At 40.7% G+C, this 15,303-nt stretch overlaps 1 protein-coding gene across 1 annotated transcript; it reads right to left on the bottom strand.

The window, feature by feature from the left end:
• Positions 1–945: 945 nt before the first annotated feature.
• Positions 946–9,452, bottom strand: DEX1 (defective in exine formation protein (DEX1)). Its single transcript, XM_078571505.1, has 13 exons — positions 9,163–9,452; positions 8,710–8,820; positions 8,225–8,307; positions 7,940–8,057; positions 7,732–7,874; positions 3,179–3,627; positions 3,020–3,090; positions 2,573–2,829; positions 2,316–2,497; positions 1,945–2,225; positions 1,741–1,858; positions 1,440–1,622; positions 946–1,360 (listed from the first exon to the last, which is right to left on the bottom strand). The coding sequence occupies exons 1-13, from the start codon at positions 9,315–9,317 to the stop codon at positions 1,043–1,045; spliced, it is 2,469 nt and encodes an 822-aa protein (XP_078427631.1). The 5' UTR covers positions 9,318–9,452; the 3' UTR covers positions 946–1,042.
• Between the last annotated feature and the right edge of the window lie 5,851 nt (positions 9,453–15,303).

Below are 15,303 nucleotides of genomic sequence, written 5' to 3' on the forward strand. Positions count from 1 at the left end.
GAGTGGACTACACTGAAACAGATAATGAAATTCCTTATCATATCTGGCTATGATGTTTCGCTCCTATATACTCACATATATCTATGGTTCTTCATTGTTTTCAACAGCCGAGGAGAAAGATGCAGAGACAAAACCTGGTTGGGCAATCTTCGTTCAGTGATCTAGCTCCCTTCTTTAGCTCTTTTCCTTCTCTTTCAATTGCAGCAGAAAGACAGATTCATCAGACAGAGACGACCTTTGGCTTCTTGCATGGAGCTCCAGTCCCTTGCAGGGATAGAAACAGCGCGAGAGAACAGATCGAGAAAACAAGGGTTGTTCTTCCCATCACACGTGATGTTGACACCGTTCGATGACGGGAACGTGATGGGACATCGCAAAGAGGACAAGTGACACTGTTGTGATGGATTTTTAAAAAATCCGTGGACATGTGACAGGACAGTGACATGCCGAAGTTTCATCACGTCATCATCCGTGTGGATTGTCATCCATCCCATCACGTCCGGCGTGTGAAGTCCTGAACGTGCCGCTCCCTATCTTGTAGCAATGGTGACTCATCATCCTACAATACTAATATCTATTATTGTCTGAAGTTTAATTATCCTTGATAACTTTTCATTCAAATTGTTACAAATCCATATCCTCACTAGTAATGTGAGGGAACTAATTATTGTGATGATCAACATATCTGCCTTAGGTGTGTTCAACTTCTCAGAAGTAAGAAATTATGTTAGAAATCTTATATTCTGGAATTATTTCTAATTCTATGTTTTTAAGAATTTTTTGAGACCATTGGAGTCCAAAAAACTAGATAATGGCCAACCAGAAGTAGAACCAAAGTTTTTATTATGATGCAGATGACTCATAATCTTAAAACTTGATGCATCTCTCCACTCTAATGGAGATCCATACGATTGATGAATTAGGAACATAGATGCTTTTATGAGGTCATCAAAGTAAAAATCCTCTTTCCACTGAAGTATTTGAAACTCCTACATTGCGAGATCAACACCTGGAAAAGATGATGTCGTTTCAATTACCATCATCAGAGCTCAGTGTTCCTAGAGAATGACGGGAGGGGTGCATCATCTTGAGGGTGGAGGATGACTATCATGACAAACATGCCTAACATGGGCAGCACGAGCAGCCACTTAAGGAGCTTGTGGTAGTTCATGTGGAAGGTCAATGAGAACTCATCTGAGAAGAAGAGCCCATTCCTGTCCACCATCTCCACTGTCACCATCCCCGTCGTCTTCACCGGCACTGTCGGCAGTTTCACCCGCAGTTGTCCCGGCTTCTCCACCTCCTGGCTACGGCTAATGCGCTTCTCTCCTTGGTAATTACCCGGAACCAACAGAGTTGTCTGTCATCAAAAGTTAATGTCAAAGTCTAATTCAAATCTGGACGAAAGGTGAAGGAAAAAACAGTGGCAAGTTCCATACGGTGACGTTGTACGGGCCTTGATGACCAGACGGCAGCCTGTAGTTGTCAAAGATCTCCATCTCCACCCAAAAATGTTTCCCTTCCTCATCACGAAATGCTCTGGAAGAATGATGGATGTAAATCCCCTCACGATTATAACGAATGGCAGCGTTATTTCTTCCTTGATTTTGAGATCTCCATGCCTGACCAATACACAATAATGAATTCCCATCTCTATCTTATCTATCTGCTCACTAACCAGAATAGAGCGGTCAAAAATAAATAAAAGTTCAGATTTGGATACAGGAGTAAAGAAAACACCTTCAACGGGTGATGTGCGATGGGAGTTGAAAAACAGAAGACGTTGCCATTCATAGTGGTCACAATGAGGTCGAGGTCGTCACCACCATCGACATTATCCGCGAGGACCATGGTGTAGCTGCAACACCGAGGGAAGATAGATGAAATCTAAATTTCAGGATAGAAAAAGAAAATATGAACATATCTCTGGAAGAAGCCACTAACGAGGTCTCTCCAATGTCAACGACATCTGCACAAGCTGTTCTTCCATCAATGAGGTACAAATAGCCATCAAATGATGTGGTGACAAGTGTCAAGCTCTTTTGCTTTTCCTTGGGTGACAAATCGAGCAGAAGAACTTGACTCATCACCCTGCCGTAGGTGCGATACGGGAAAGGACGGACAAAGGAACCATCCTTCCCACTGAGAACATATATGTTGCCTGAAATAGTTGGAACCACAACATCTGTACGACCATCCCCATCGACATCCCCGATAGTTGGACTCTGAAATTGGAGACAAAATACTCATTCATAAAATAAAACGAAAGATAAGACAACTCATGAAATTGTCAAATTTACTCAATAAGATCTTGCCTGAGGAATATGGCTCTTAAGATGAACTTCCCATATTTCAACACCCTGGGGAGTCCAGGCAGCGATGTTTCCATGAGCATCTGTCGTTACTATTTCGATTTTACCATCATCATTGATATCTCCTGCCACAATGGGGGCTTGAATCTCGGCCATTTCAAGGGGGAACTTCTCCCTAATGTTACCTAAATGGAAACTACAATTAACACCGTTGACCAAGTAAATCAATAAATAAAAATTTTGGGAGAGAAATGATTTACCGTGATGATCCAAAACATAGCAGAGGCCAAATGAACTTCCGATGATGATGTCCAAGTTTCTATCGCCGTCCAAATCAACGACAGTGGGGGATGAGTACAGATAGGCGCGGAAAGTCCCAGTATCAGTGCTCAAGTCTAGCTCCCTCGTCCACTTGACTTCCCTTGTGTCGAGATTGAATACAACAATTGAGCCTGCTACGTACTTGTCGATGCTTATGTCACCCAATTCTTTCAAGTGTTCAGAGTCACCATAGTACCTGTGAATTCACCGATAGCCAAGAGTTTTCATCTCAAAAATTCCAGGAAAGGGAAGGGAGAAGGTTTGGATTCATCCAAAATTGGAGCTTAGGGTATTCCCTATATTTGAGCTAAACTATAATTCAACAGATGCCTTCTACAGATATAAAGAGAAAAATGAACAAAGAAAACTTTTAAGTGGCTGCGTACTCTCGGTCAAAGAAATAGGACGCTGCAACAATCATCTCAGATACGCCATCATTATCAATATCTGCTATAACCTGATTCAAAAAAAAATTAAAGTTGAAAATATTGGAAACTCATCCTCAACTGTATCTGAAAAGGAAATCAGGTTTATGTCAGATTTACCGGCGTACACAGAATGTGTGCGTCAACATACACAAAGTCCTCTGCCTTCTCATGTTCCCCTTCTTGCCAACCCTCATCACCCCACATGGACTCATCCACATCATCATCATAGTCATAATTGTATTCATCACCCATATCTTCTCCACCACGTAATATGTCAAAGGATTCATCAGCACCCTCCTCCAATGGTTCATTGTTCTCAACTGTTGGGGTCTTCCCCCCAGGTACCGCATTATTTGAAAGATTATCTTCAAGAAGCCTCCGTTGAGGAGAACGCGTAGAATTTGATTCAGTGTTATTAACAAGGCCGATTGATCTCTGAGAACTTTCTCTTGACATAGGCGAACTTAGATTTCCATCTGTCGCTGTCTCAGAAACATTACGCACATGAGCTCCAGAGATCTCTGAAGAAAATGATGTATTGGCGGATATTGTGCTGTGATTCTTTTCTGGGAGGACACAGTTGCAAAGATGAGTTATATGTCAGTGCAGGCTTCTCTACATACATCCTCTTGTACATGCCAAAAAAAAAGAGCCGAGAGGAGAAAAAAAGTACCGATGATCAAGAAGTTTGATCGTTCACAGTAAAACATAAACGAAAATGGCAGAAAAAATCCTATGTGAAAGAAAGAAAAAATAATGTTCTGACTACTCCATGACGTTTCTCATTCTTAACTAAGGCAGACATTGTGGGTCGGCCTTGATGCCTATTGATGTTACCATCATCGTCAATGCTCCAGCCATCAGTAGAATTAAGGTCTGAAATGTCCAAAATGCATGTATTGATTCCCGACCTGCCTGTTTGAATTCACACAAGATAATGGGCTTGGACAACTTACAATCCTTTTAGCTGAATCCAAAATTAAAATCTACGCTGGTAGTCCGTTTATGAGATGCCTAACTTTGAGGACCACTTCACACCACAAATCTTGGGGCCCACAAGCATAAGAAGGGCCCTACTAGTTTCCAACATATGACCACTTTCCCGTCCGCCACTCTATTCAACTTAGGGGTGTAAGACCAAGAGGATTCGTGAACTACGCTCATATAATGGAAGAAGCCAGTAACAGAGGTGTTAAAGAGCTCCTTAACACCAAACTGATTTTTAATCAGTCGTAAAAATCTTTAAATAACTTCACTGGCCAATGATTTATATTTAATGAGACAGACCCAGGTAAACTGAGCGCAGTCATCCAAAGAAAATGATAAACTGAAATATCCTAACACCAGGATGTGGTGATGATCTCCAGAGATAAAAATGAAGTCTATGAAATGGAGTTGCAATCCTGTTCTCCCGGGTAAGAAAAGGAAACACAACGTTGTCCGGACATTTGACAGGCCTCACAACAACAAGAAGATAATTCATTTTTACGGAATCAGGAACTTTACAGATGGATGTCTGAATGATGCCGACGAAGCAAAAGTTTACCTAGATAATCTGAAGAGGAGACAGATTGCGAAGTAAGAGTGTCCTCAAAGGCAGATTGGCCTTGAACTGATACAAAGAATCCTCAAAGCCACGGTTGAATTTTCCAAATGTAGAAAAGACTGCAGCAGGTGATAAATGCCTTGGAGCTCTTTATAAAGCAATTGAATTCTGAGAGGAAAAAGGCAGAAGAAGACAGAAGAAAGAGGTTGGGATCCCCAAGGACTTCCGCATACAGAAGGTTCTTGCTACACAACATCCAGATACAGCTCCGGTCGTAAACAGGACTTCTCAATATGAATTCCATCACGCTCGAGCCTGAAAACGTTAAGGGTATTTGTACACATTATTTGAACAGGAGGTAGGGATGCTCATGTCTTGACCATTTCTGCCACCATATTATCCTCTTATCCTCTTCTTTGATAGGTCCGTAAGGGGACTCTATCAGAACTTCCCAATCCAGCCTGCACCTTTTCCACAAAGAGAAATGCCACAGACCCGGGAAAAGTAGAAGAAACTTTCTCCCAGATGACACTGAAGGGAGCCAAATCTTGCCATTAGATTAGTACTTCAAGATGTCTGTAAAGACTCCCTGATTCTACTAGCGAATCCTTGCAAGATTCAAGAACTGAAGCACTTTAAGATACATCCAGAAAGAGAATTGTTCTCACAATTGCTCATCTGCGAATAAGGTGTAGAGAAGTATTGGGACAAAAATGATAGTAATCGGATCGACGCATCCTCGAATTGTTTAAGGAATCCAGCATTGTCAGCCTTCCCTCACAGAGATACTGTCAATAATTCCTCCAGGTCCACTGTAAATTCTCCTTCCTGGGTCAGACAGATAATGGATGACTTTGCCCATGTTGGCGAAAGGTGAGTTTCAACTGGGAGACATGGAAGATGGAGCGAATGGCTGCTGACTGTGGCAGTTTATCTGATAGGCGACAGCTCAGTACGCTGTGAAATACAGTAAGAGATGTCAAATTTTGAGCTTAGTTTCTTAAGAGGCGATAAGGCTTCAACAGGACCAATCTTCTTGCCCTAGATATTTCACAGAACGAACATATGCCAACATCAAATAGCATATGAAAATTCAAGTATGAACAAAGTGTTGATTAGAGACATTCCTTCTACGTGTCTTTGTTGGATCTTTCTTTATCTTTCGATTATTTGTCTGTAAATGGGACACATGTTATAAGAGGCCGATGACATTTCTGTTTCTTCTAATCAGTTTATGAGGGCCACAGTTATAAGTGGCCCACATGATCCTGTATCACTTGACTTATTCAAGAATAAGTCACATTATAATTACGACCCACCAAACTGTGTTATTTTTCTGGTATTTTAAGCCAGCGAGCTGGAATAGAGTTTTTGGCTTTTTGCTCATCCAAACCCTAGTCGCAAGAAACCTGTCTGCAGCTACCAGAGAGAGAAACATCCAAGGAGGATCAGAGAAGACATTGAACTTGTTTAGGTTTCTCGTTTGATAATAAATGGGCGTAAAAATAGGGAACATGAAGAACTAGCCTTCAAATTCCAAAAAACTGTATGGATTAACTATTACCGTCTCCAATAAGTTATCTTCTGACAGTAGGCTATCTGATACCAAATATTATGCTGTCCCAGAATCAATGAGAGAAAACAAAGAAGAATAAGTAAGAAACTACAGGCATGGTCAAGAAATCGACCGTAGCATGCTTGTAAACTGATCAATTTCTTCTCCCAATTTCCCAGTCTCTACCTTGGGTGCTTAGCTGTTAAACCAGTTCCTTTCCCAGTGTCAGGTTTCTTACTTGTGTTCTGAGGCTTGCCATGGATCTTCTAACAAGTATTCTTGGTTTGTCTTCCATGCTTGCCGTAAGTACAGAGTAGATATGCAACAGGATGCACTTTGAGTTTTTGATGCTTGAGGCTCTGTAGACCGATTCTCCCTTTGCTCCTTTATTCTGGTTTGAGAACCCAGGACCAAGACTTCCTCGTTACAAAGGACATTCATAGCAGTATTATCTGTTACATTGATGACATTCCTTAGAATCCTGTTACAATCCTTTTATTAGACAAGGAACATGGCTCCCTCCAAGTCTGGTATTATTTCCCAGGCAAAAATCCACTTCACAGGGGTTTTGTACTCGGAATTCAGACCCATCAGAATTTTTTACAGATGATCTCCTTGGGAAATGGTGTTTTATCTCCCTCCAAACACACTCCAATCAACAACCATACTCCAACACAGCCAAACATCCCAGAGTCAATTCATAGTATTGCACTAGACAATAGGTACGGGACTCATCAGCCTTTTGAAATGCAGTCTATGGACTTTCTCCCATAACATATTTCAGGATTTCAAGTACAAGAATTACTGGCCAATCTTTGAAGCCATGCTCTCCAGCGGTTAATAATGAGTTGGTGCATATCCTCTCGCCACCATGCATATACCAAATGTCAGTTTGTACTTCTTTTTGGGTTATTTCTATGCTGCGTTATGCCCATTGTAAGCGATCAACGTGTTATAAGTGGCCAGCTACGTTTTTAAGCACTTTCTGAGTCCTTTATTTCACATGTGTGAGATAAGTGACTTAACTTAGACCGCCCCCAGGTCCGTTGTAAAAAAACCAATATATAACTGGCTGAGAGGAATACAAATGTATGCCCTTTGCGTTTTCTTTATGGCGTGTCTAATCCAAACAGGAAAGGTGGCTGACAGCGGCAGGAAGGAGGAAGACGAATCAGAAATAACACCAAATCCACACTTCAAGTCGGCAACTGCGTAATACAATCCAGATTCCTTCCCTTAGGCTGCAAACCAAAACAGCTTTGCATCAACCACTCTTAACCTTGACAATGACTTTCCCAATTTAGTGCCACGATAATCCTGACTACTCGACTTGGAGATCTTTGTACTGCCAGTTCATGTACAAAGAGAAGATACCAAAATATCTGGACCATAATAGAATATCAGAAACAAATAAATGAGGAGAAAGAACAAAGCCGAAAACTCTTGTCCACTAAGATAAAAAAAATTGCATTTCCTTACTGAACACTTCCCACAACCATAAACATTTTATCTTATGGATCTAAGACATCACTCAGCAAAAATAACAGTTATCATAAAAAATTATCATACCAGCAGCCTGCTGAGTGAGGGAGGCATCGTGAATGTCAGGATGAGAACGATCGACAGGGTCTGGTTGGAGACCAACATACCAATTCTTTCGGATTTTCCTTCGAGGAACCTCTAACTTATCAGTCATCATATATCCAGTGGGCCTGTGGCACAAAAAGCGATAATAAATAAGGGTTCCTCATAAAAATATATATAATTTTATAATTACCTGAAGAAATTGATAACACCATTGTAGTTAGCTAAAATTATCTCTCGTGTCCCATCTTTATCAATATCATGCAGGAGCGGACTTGAATGCACAGTTGATTGATGGAAAGAAGGCCAACCTGGGAAACGGCAACACCAGATATCAAATGCCGAATAAAGGAAAATAAATAAATATATTATCTTCAATGGTGCATGGAAGTTTGCTTCAAAATTACGTAATTGGAATCATTTACCCAATTAATCCAAAAACCCTTATTTCACGAAGAACGAATATTGGAAATTATACCGGCCAATTTATCTCCATCTGATCCTTCCAAAACCTCCAAGTAGTGGACAAATGATGGGATCACCACCTCAAGTTTTCCATCGCTGTAAAGAAATCAGATAATTCCATCATAAATATGTTATGAGTCACAAACCTGCACAAAATTGAACCAATCGAACTTTATAAAGAAGATAATTAAATCGATTTTAATAAAGAAAAATAATTCAATGAAATTAAATTCAATTAATTTGGTCCAAGACAATTCTTCTACGCAATTAGAAAAATCTAAAAGAAAATTATTTTGGAAGTGAAATGTGACCAGTCGGTACGATTTTCACTTGAAACAATTTCCCTCTTGGCTACTCCAATCAGCGATTCTAAAATACTAAAGAAATGTCAAAAAACAAGACTGATGTGATCGTTTAGGAATTATTGTCGCTCTTCATCTGGCAAGTCATTAGGCATCCGTAATAGATATGAAAAGTGGACTCGGGTAGAAGTATAACCTGTTAATATCGGCAATCAGAGGAGTTGCGTAAATGCTGGAGCTGACCTCAGTTTGCCACCTCAACTCCACATGTCTAGAACACGTTGAATTCAGCAAAGAATCTTCATCCCTGCAGCAAATACCACCGGATGAAAATTACCAGTCAAATGTCGTCTTCGGCGGTTCTACACAGATAACTAAAACACAGTAAGAAAACAATTATTGTTTCGTAAGCCAAGCAGGCCACCGTTTGAAACGAATCATGATAGCAGCGCCACAACATCACTATCTTCAACCGGAAGAGAATCGAATCTCGAGCAAAATAATCCTCCGCCAAAGTTGCACAAATGGCTAAATTGGACCAATTTGAATCGTTCTCTCAACTCCTTCATTCTGGGTTGGCAATAAATTTTTCGGGTCGCGGAACGGAAAAATTAGAGCACCGTACCGAACGGGACGAAGTAAATCTTACATATTCGGGTAACCGAGCAGATCATCGCTGGCCTCGCGTTGCCGGAATTTGTTATCCTTTCCATCTTGCTGCTGATTTGCAGCGCCGTGAAGCCTCCCACAACAGGCCGATGCGAGGATCAACAGCAAGAAAACCTCCCTGGTGGGGGGACTCATTCGGAAGCCCTCGTTCTGAAAATTGAAACAATTCAGCAGAAAAAAAAGCGTAGCTAGGGCTTGTCTTGGAGACCCCGATCTCTGCAGCGAGGGCGACGAAGAAAACCCGACGATGTTGACGATCTAGATAGTAATTTTCCTGCTCTGACCCGGGGCATTTAATTTCCTAGTGACTTGATCTTGGATTAGACCGAGTGTTAGTAACACCAAACCTCGCATCATCCTCTTAAGTATACGGAAAAGACAAAATATTTGATAGTAGTAAAACTTGATTTAAACCTTAAAAATGGAAATTTTTCTATAATCATACTAAGGAATACATCGAAAATTTGGTCTCTGTTTAAATAATAAAACTTCAGCCGCTATGGCCTAAAAAATAATGATATAGCAACTTTTTGTGTGACTATGACCTAAATTTCATTCTATTGGAGACAAGCACTCCGATCAGAATCCGAAGGTTATGGATACTCACTCAGTCACTCACTAGGAATTTCTCTTGTTGTTGCTTCTAGGATAACTCTCACTGGCATTTCCGTGAGCAAGCTTGAGGCAGTCACATATGGAACCAGATGGACCTCACACGGGTTTACTTTTTTTCCCTAGTGTTTTTTGCATATTAAACTTTTTTTTAATGCCAAAATCACGGTGCCGGGTACGGCCAACCCTGCGGTTGTGTCCCTAGACCGATCCATCCGTGCCCTGGACTCCACCCAGGGGGTGTTTATTTATATAATGTAGTATTTTTTATCATTTTTAGGTGTGGAGCGAGCGTACATGTCCCAATTATACACTGACCCTACTCGCCCACGCCCATGTTGTAGGAAAGAAAAAGGTACGCAAGAGTTGGGGGAGCCCTCATAACAATGCAAAGTATGGAGTGTATAGTCCACCTCGCCGTTCACAGATGTCATTGTGGAGGTGCACGACTTGACAGACTATCAGGCGAGAGGGTGAGCTCTCTCGCGTCCAACACTCAAAGCTATCTGCCATTCACATCGGCCTTCCTTCGACAGTCTGCGATGCGTACAAAGGGTCGGCAAGCCGAGGCGTTCAATGTGATATCATCCACGAGTTGTCAAAGGGTGTGCCTACCAAGAAAGAAAAAGAGAGGAAGGGGTTCGTGTGTGTACCGCATGGTTGGCAAGGGCATCTGTTGTCTGATTTCCCTCGTGCAGTTGGTGACGAACACTAGTTGTGCAGGGGCGGCACCGCATGATGTCCTGTCATACGCGTTGCAGTCGTCACGAGGAGTGTTTGCCTGCACGAAGTATGTCAACTAACACCTATGAGCTCAATTCTACAATAATGTGGTGAAGGTTTCCTTCCTTGCAGAGAAGTAAACCATCATGTATTGCTATAGCCTCCGCTAATTAGTTTGTATATCGTAAAAAGAGGAGAAAGCAAAAAGAATACTCCATGTATGATCCCGTAGGATACCACCTCCCCTTACTGGCCCCGGGTTCCCGTTGGCCACACCATCCACATTTAGCTTGAGGATGTCGATTGGCCGTGGGTGCCAACGAACAATCTGTAGCCAAATGCGGATGGGGGCGAGGGTCAACAGAATACTCCAAGATCGAAGGAGGTCGCAGGCTGGGGCTGAGCTGTATCCATTGCTTGACTCGTCCCATGATATCCAAGGCGAGCATGGGAGTTCCTGCAAAATGAGAAGAATTTCGTCCTTCCCAAATCTCCCACAATAAGTAAGCTATGGTGACATGTAGTAGGGGTCTTCATTTGGAGTGTGTTGGCGAGAGATACATCTTGCTAAAACACTCTAAAGATGTCAGAGTGTAGGAGATACCAAGGAGTGGCGCCAATAGTGAATGATTTGGCGCCAACAATCTAGAGATGTTGCACTATAGAAGAAAAGGTGCTCCATAGTCTAAGCCTGGGGAGATGTGGGGCAACAATGACAACGCAAATTGTGAGATTAACCGATACGGGTCACTCAATCTTCAATCGGGAGGCCACGATGAAAGAGTTTCTGGAGGAAGGACGAGTAATGATCGCCAGATGCCAGATTCGGCAACCCCAATGTCGGGTGGGGGATTCCTCACAGAAATGCTCCCAAGAAGAGCGGCAAGAGAATGACCCTCCAGAGGTTGAAATTATGGAGCCCATGTTTTGTGACTTTCTTTGGTCTAGAGACCAGAATATGATTGTATGTCTCGTCTTTTGTCCAATCTCTTTGATGGAATTTTTTTGGTCAATGGAATAAATCACCATTAAGTCCACACCAATGCACTATAGTCCAACCTCTAGATGTGTCCATGCGATAATTGGCACATTAAATATTCTCATTCATCTCGATGAGCCTCGCTATTGCCCCCATGGTTGTCATTATATCCTCTCAATCAAATTGATAGCAGAGAAGAGCATGTCTTAATTGTGTGTGACCCTCTCGGCCCATGTATTAGTCTAGTTAAAGAATCTAATGTCCCATTAAAGTTGTTGAACTTCTAAATTAATTATTTATATCATCTTATAGATTAAACAATCACAAATTTATTTAACTGAATGATAGATTGAATTTCTAGTCCTTGGATGCCAAGCTACGCCTCTTGCTCTAGAAGATAAAAAGGAGTGTGTAGGATCACTCATGTAATATTTCTATCATGGGTACCATGTATAAATATTCCATCATATATTTGATCCCCCCAGGATGACTTAGGGCATGATCGACTATGAGACCCTAATCGGTCATCCATGTTAGCACTTAGTGTCAAAAACTATTCTAAATTATTCTATTACCTTGGCTAAGGAATGTGTCTCGTCAACTTCCTTGGGCTTTCTCCTCTTATACCAAGGCAAACAATCAAATCTTGACCATCCAATCATATTTGTTAACTTCTTGTTGCACTCAAGCTAAGAAAATTTAGAATTTCATAAATAAGAACTCTCATGTCGTAACCAAAGTACAACCATTCATTGACAAGACATCTTTGGTGTCATAGGTCGAAGGACCGCTTACATAACATTGATATGAGTCAACATGATTGATAAATTGGTGAAATATCATTCATGGATTTATATTAGATCAGTCCACTAAACCATTTTTGCCTAAGATTACATACTATCTAACTTTAGTGTCTCAACACTAATGGTTATAGGATCATTCGAAATCATCATTCTAGTGGACTAGGGAGCTATTTGATCCAGATACTTCAGTGTCTTTATCAATTATCCTTTGACTAGGAATATCTGGAATACATGCTTAAAGACGCTAATGATCCTCTATTATCATATCATCATAATTCACTAAGTCAGATCATGTATTCATAGAGTTCATCATCTGCATCACACGTGCATTATCATTAATATATTGTATTAATGAACATAGAACAAACTATTAATCTGTGATTGGCTTGCCAATCACTTATATTTCCATCAATTTGTCCATTTTATCACTATAAAATGATCAATTGATCAAGCACATGAAAGCGATCATTTTGGACTTGTTGTTTCTTTGCATGGTAGGACATGCTTAGCGACGCACACGATAACATGACTTGAGCTCTTTGGCATCTTAGAATTTCAAACACATTGCGCCCCCATCCCTAATGAACATGGTGAGAGGTGCATTGTGCGGCATGAGATAGGAATGTGTGAATGATGCCCCACATATGTGATGGAAATATATGTGGCCGACAAGCCAATTACACATTCCATATCTCGTTCGATGTTCATTGGTAGAAAATATTCATTATAGTGCACGTGTGATGCTCTTAATGGAGTCTATGAATACATGATCAGACTTAGTGAATTTGATGAGATCGTGATATGGAGATCACTAGTCTTTAAACATGTGTTCTAAACATTCCTATTCAAAGGATATGTGAGAAGGACATCAAAGTATCCATATAGAATAGCACTATCTAGCCTCACTAATATGATAAGTATGGTCGGTCCTGTAGCTATTAGGGTGGAGACATTAAGGATAGATAGTGAAAAGAGTTCACTGAATTGATCTATACAAATCCATGATTGGTATTATACCGAACTGTCAATTAGGTTGATTCACATCACGGTTGTGTAAGTGGTCCTTAGACCTAAGACACCAAAGAGGTGTTGTGGACGGACGGTTGTACTTTGACTTTGACCAACAAATCTCTAATCATAAGATTCTAAACGTTTTAGTTCAGGTTCATCAAGAAGTTCATGAAGATGATTGAGTGGTCAAGATGGGATCGTCCACCTTCGGTATAAGAGGGGACATCTCAAGGAAGACAATGTGATGAAGTCCTTCGCCAAGGTAGTGAAATATCGGAGAAGAGTTTTCTGATGATTTTCGAATGCATCAGTACTAACTCGGATGACTATTTAGGATTTGACATTTGACCATACCCTGAGTCGTCCAAGGAGCGTCAAGTGGATGAGGGATTTTACATACATGGTAACCGATGACGAATAGGAGAGTGAGTCGATACACACTCCTTTATACCTTCTAGAACAGGAGGTGTAGCTTGGCACCCTACGTGTTGGAGACTCGACCTATCGATTAGGTTACATCGATTCAACATTAATTAATCTATATGATGATATAGTTAATTAATTTGGAAGACCAATAAAGGTTATTGGGCCATCGGAGTCGTTAACTAGACTGATACATGGGCCTAGAGGGTCACACGCAAATGGTCTTTTTAACATTGATAGATATACTTCAGTTTTAGGGGGGTTTTATAAAAAAATACCCACTTAGTATAAATAGGGAAAGGCCCTAAACGAAATTCACCCAGACCAGAATTATTCAAGGGGCCTTCCCCTTCTTCTCCCCTCTTCCCATGGCTCCTTTCCATTCCTGATGTGATCGGGACGACGTAAGAACGACGATGGAGATTGAACGGGACTCATCAATGAGAAGGAGGAGATCCAATGTGCTGAGGACCGTGTGGATAAGTCTAGAGGCTACACACTTGAGTATCTTGACTCGTCTTGCTCCAGGATCAAAGAAATCACAAATGTGATCCATTCATAGGTACTTCATTTAATGATTTTAATGATGTCGTTATGATTGTGTTACGTGTCTTCCGCTACGTGGAATCATCGTCGTCTACCATGTTAAGGCCTCTAGGACCCAACAAGGATAAAATGATAACTTTATAATATATTTTCCTATGTTCTATTTTTATATTTATTTATTTATTTTTGAGACTAACCCCACTTGACTCCTTAGAGTTAAGAGGATTGCTCACATTTTCTTCAAGTTTCATTTGAAAAACAGGAGTTCGATAAATGCAATGGTGAATTTGAGATGCAAACTAGAGGAAAGTAGAGATTTAAGCCATCTGATAGATAATAAGAGAAGGCAAGAATTGTGGAACTAGCCCATAATTTGAATTTGAAAGGCATGTTTTGACATCTGGGAAGGAGGGAATGTGGGTCTGGGCTGAAAATTAAGAAATCCTAGCCCTCCAAAGCATTGGAATTAAATCCAATGACTTGGAGAGTTAGGGCATTTCCATTTATTATTTTATCCGCTCTCTTTGTATCTCATATTGGATTTATACTCCCAAATTGTTGTTGTAAGCCTAGTGTATCCTATTTCTTTGATCCATTGTTATTCTACAAGAGTGTGGGACAGAGAGTTCAAGGGTGATCAAGATTCTGGAAAAATAGCACCACCTGGCCCTTGGGGGCAGTGAAAACAAGTTTCATATCATTTCCTCGATGTTTGATTTGAAGTGTCAAACCTTTTTTCTCTAGGTAAATATTCCATTGTATATCCTAGATTGCAAATTTTCCAATGCGTTAAGCGACACTGGAAATCCCTTCTATAGCTAAAGTTACAACGTTTTCAGCCTACTACCCACCTGGCGGAGTGTCACCGCCCACAAATTATGGCCGAAGGTTTTATTTAATATTAAATCTTATTTATTGCACTAAAAATTCCCAATAATTACTTAAAATCACATTTAATCATTAGAACTTAATCTAAAATAAAATAAATATGTACTTCATTCATTTAAAATAGTTTTGATTAGTT

Source organism: Wolffia australiana, chromosome 1, assembly GCF_029677425.1.
Source record: "Wolffia australiana isolate 7733 chromosome 1, ASM2967742v1".
Classification (NCBI taxonomy): Eukaryota; Viridiplantae; Streptophyta; class Magnoliopsida; order Alismatales; family Araceae; genus Wolffia; species Wolffia australiana.

Coding starts and splice junctions, on each gene's coding strand:
- DEX1 (XM_078571505.1), bottom strand. CDS start 9,317: ATGAGTCCCCCCACCAGGGAGGTTTTCTTGCTGTTGATCCTCGCATCG. Junction 3,091..3,178: donor CACACATTCTGTGTACGCCG/GTAAATCTGACA, acceptor TTTTTGAATCAG/GTTATAGCAGATATTGATAA. Junction 1,859..1,944: donor GTTGACATTGGAGAGACCTC/GTTAGTGGCTTC, acceptor TCGGTGTTGCAG/CTACACCATGGTCCTCGCGG.